Source organism: Canis aureus, chromosome 15, assembly GCF_053574225.1.
Source record: "Canis aureus isolate CA01 chromosome 15, VMU_Caureus_v.1.0, whole genome shotgun sequence".
Lineage (NCBI taxonomy): Eukaryota > Metazoa > Chordata > Mammalia > Carnivora > Canidae > Canis > Canis aureus.
Genome location: NC_135625.1, coordinates 51471941 through 51475383, shown reverse-complemented (window position 1 = coordinate 51475383; position 3443 = coordinate 51471941). Strand labels below are relative to the sequence as shown.

The 3443-nt window shown below is 57.0% G+C and overlaps 1 protein-coding gene across 4 annotated transcripts in view; it reads right to left on the bottom strand.

Annotated features, from left to right (window-relative positions):
* Window positions 1-126: 126 nt before the first annotated feature.
* SMARCD3 (SWI/SNF related BAF chromatin remodeling complex subunit D3) overlaps window positions 127-3443 on the bottom strand; it is a 30181-nt gene continuing 26864 nt past the window's right edge. For 3 of the 4 annotated variants that reach the window (XM_077849638.1, XM_077849639.1, XM_077849637.1), the window contains 9 exons: window positions 3292-3430; window positions 2962-3131; window positions 2706-2807; window positions 2307-2468; window positions 1457-1554; window positions 1159-1294; window positions 740-862; window positions 519-620; window positions 127-303 (listed from right to left, as the gene is read on the bottom strand). In XM_077849638.1, the coding sequence (XP_077705764.1) occupies window positions 250-303; window positions 519-620; window positions 740-862; window positions 1159-1294; window positions 1457-1554; window positions 2307-2468; window positions 2706-2807; window positions 2962-3131; window positions 3292-3430 (1086 nt within the window). In that variant the 3' untranslated portion in view covers window positions 127-249. The remainder of the gene's footprint in view (window positions 304-518; window positions 621-739; window positions 863-1158; window positions 1295-1456; window positions 1555-2306; window positions 2469-2705; window positions 2808-2961; window positions 3132-3291; window positions 3431-3443) is intronic. The other variant, XM_077849640.1, reaches the window with a different exon arrangement.

The window sequence follows — 3443 nt, the reverse complement described above, 5'->3', positions numbered from 1 at the left end:
CTGTTTTTAGGTCTAGGGAAAATGGAGTAAAGAGAAGAATCTGGGACAGGGGGGGGTTTCCCAGAGGGACCCACCGCCTTCCCCCTGTCCTTCCTCCCCAGTTGCCAATGACACACAAGGCCGCTCTCAGATGCATGACCTTTAATCATTCCCCTGCCTCACCCGGCACGTGTCAGAAGAGTGATGGCAGAGCTTTGGGGACAGGGCCTGGGCCCAGAGGCCCACAGCGGTGGTCATTCACAGGGGCTCCTAGGTGTTGCGCACAACCAGTGACTGCTCCAACTCCTGCCTGCGCTGCTGGATCTTTAGAGAAATAAGAGCAGTAGCAGGGTTACGCTGTTGTTGGTGAGTGACAGGACAGTCCCACCCAGCCACCCTGGAAGAGCCTCTGGGAGCAGGGAGGGCTCCTCCGCGGCGAGGGGGTTGGTGGAGTGGCAAGGGCCACAGACGTGGCTGAGAAGGGAGGCTTCTCCTGGAGTGAGGGAGGGAAGGCCTGAGGTACACGGGCCCCTCCACACCTTGCAGTAGAAATAGCGGCTGACAGCTTCCTGGGACCAGGGCTGGTGGTAAAACTCAGCCCGGCGCTCCTCCTCAGGGTTGCCTGCCACATCTGTCATCACCTGGGAGGGAGCAGTGGGGTCAGCCCTGTGCCCAGACCCCCTCCAGCCCCCATGTAACAACATTTACTGTCTTCCCGATATGCTTGTCTTCCATCCAGTGCTCCCTGAGTCCCCTTCACCTTGAGGTCCCGGCTCTGGGAGCGGAGCAGGTCTTGGATGTAGCCTTTGGGGTCTCTGGAGAAGCTTAGCATGAAGTCCCTCTGGATCTTGAGCTGGTTTATGGACTCAATCGTCTCATGGATCTACAGGTAGAAAGACAGACACTTTCACCTGGCCATGGTGATGTGGGAGAGGAGGGGAAGGAGGAGGGGGGCGAGTGGGGGTTGGGATCTGCTGCCATCTGTTCTTTGAAGGGCTATCCCTCAGGTCGCTGCTGCCTCTGTAGTCCCCAGGAAGGGGGGATGGGCAGCACTCCCAAGTAGCGAGGGAAGGGCCACCTGCCCCCTTCATCTCTCCATAGGCCTACGCTCTTGTCTGTTGTCTGTATTTTGTCATTTCTGGGTTAATGTCCCACTCCAGTTCTGGGCTCTGGCCCCACCTTACTGTCCAGAGCGCTGATCTCCTGCTGGTTGGCTGTGGACAGGAGGAAGCTGCTCATCTGTCCCTTCAGTGGCTCCTCCACCTCCACGTCAATATCATAGCACGCTGTCTTCTTCTGGTCCGACGGGTCCACGCTGCCAGGGAAGTCCAGCCCTTGGTATCCACACTGCTTCCACAGAGGCCAAGGGTCCCAGGGGCAGAGGTGGGGGGCAGGGGTGGGGTGGGGTGGGGTGGGAGGGATAGAGTGGGCAGGACTGCCATGATTCTCTGGTCAGAGGAGCAAGCTGGGGCCTCACCTGATGACATGGTTGATGACAATTGGGTCAGGGGGCAGCAGCAGAGCTGTGAGGCGCTGGGGAATCTCAGAAAACTTCAGCCGCGGGCAATCAAAAATCTGAGGTGGGAGAGAAAGAGACCAGTCAGCCCTAGATCCTTCCATTGTGGGCGGCCACAAGATGCCAAGAGCAAATCTAACTCCTTAGTGCTGCTGGGGCTGGGACCAGGGTGTCTGTGGGCAGTAGAGAGTGGACCAGGAGGTGTGGGGGTTGTGGTGCAGGGGACCAAAGCACCCGCTCTGGGTCGGCGGCCACCCAGGTGCAAATCCTGCCTCTCCCATTAACACTGCAACCTTGGGCCAGTCCACTAGGCTCTCAGGCCTGTTGTAGCATGTCTGGTGTGGGGATAGTAAATACCAGGGTGGCTGGGAGAACTAAGTGGATGAGTACACATCAAATGCCTGCAGTGGTGCCTGGCATATGGCGAGTGCTCAATAAAACTCGACTGTTATTTTACTCCTCAAGTTTATCTGCCATATTTATTTTTAAAGCATTATTAATAATCTCTACTTTGGTAGAGTCTTGGACCCAGGACTAGAACCCAGGGATCCTAACTTCCAAGTGCCAAGAATATTACATTCCCCAAACTCTTGACCTTTTAAGGTTCTGGATCTTTCTAAACTGGCTTGTCTAAAATGGATGGTGGGCTGCAGCATGGAGCTACGCTGCAGTAGGGCCTACACTAGGACCCTGCTTACCATTTGTGATACCCAGGAATCTAGAAGGGGGGTGGTGCTGCCTTAGTCGAGGCACTTACCCTATTGGTACCTCTGCTTGCCCCCCACATCCCCAAGATCAGGAGAGAGGGTACCTGCTGGAAGTATTTGTCCCCATTGATGTATTCCTTATCATGCGAGTCCTGCAGCCTGTTGGTCTTCACATACTGCCACAGGGCCTGCACAATGGCTGAGCGGCTCTGTGTGTGCAATCCCAACAGCCGAGCCAGGCGAGGATCCAGTTTGAATTGGGGAGGCTGAGGAAAGATGGCCATGGACATAAAGAGGGAGTGGGAAGAGCTCAGGGCCAGGCAGTGTGGGACTGGGGGAATGTGGTGACTGGGCTCCTGGGAAACCTGCTTCTGGAAATGAGGTAGGGAAAAGAATGGGGTCTCTTGGTGCATTCCCGTGAAGCCTAGGCCTGGCCTAAGGGAAGGGGTGGGGGGCTGGGGGGGCTAGGGGCCTCAGGTGGAGTCAAGGGGCAGGGCACAGACCTGGTAGTCCAGCATGAGAAGCAGTGTGCAGCGTACACTCAGGTCCCCTGGCCTCTTCACCTGGAACCCATCCGTCTCCTGGGTTGTGGGTGTTCGGTGCCACTGCCCAGGGAAGGAGAGCTGGGTCACCTCACAGGCCCACATGGGCTGCCGAGGCCAGGGACTCTAGGGTGGTCCCTGATCCAGATCTGTGCGGCTGATGGAACTGTGGTCTGGAAGGGTGGCAGTTCCCGGGCAAAAGAGGTCTGGGTCTTACCTCGACTAGGTGGTTGTCGGGGCCATAAAGGTCTTTGTCCAGTTCAATGACCAAACTCTTGAAGAAGGAAGAGAACTTCCGCTTCTGCTTGCTGGGCTGTGGGAGAGGGACAGGGACCGTGGGGGCAGGACAGGGACCGTGGGGGCAGGATGAGTCGGGAGCGGGTGGGGCTGGTTGGGTAGGGCAGCATGATTAGAAGCAGGCCTCTACACCCATACTGTCTCTTCAGGCCGCCCACCCCTGGTTGGGCTGACTCCCTAACCCATAGTGCAAACATCTCCTTCTGTCCTCAGCTCAGCCCCATACCCACCCCAGGACACCTGGAGAGACCTGGGCCAGGACGTACGTCATCCAGGAGCTTCCCCTCCACCCGCAGCTCCCAGGAGGCAATGCTGCCATCGGAATCTTCAGCATCAGGCTTCGCAGGGTTAAAAGTATTGGAGATATAAAGACGCAGCTTCCGCTTTTGCTGTAGAAATAAA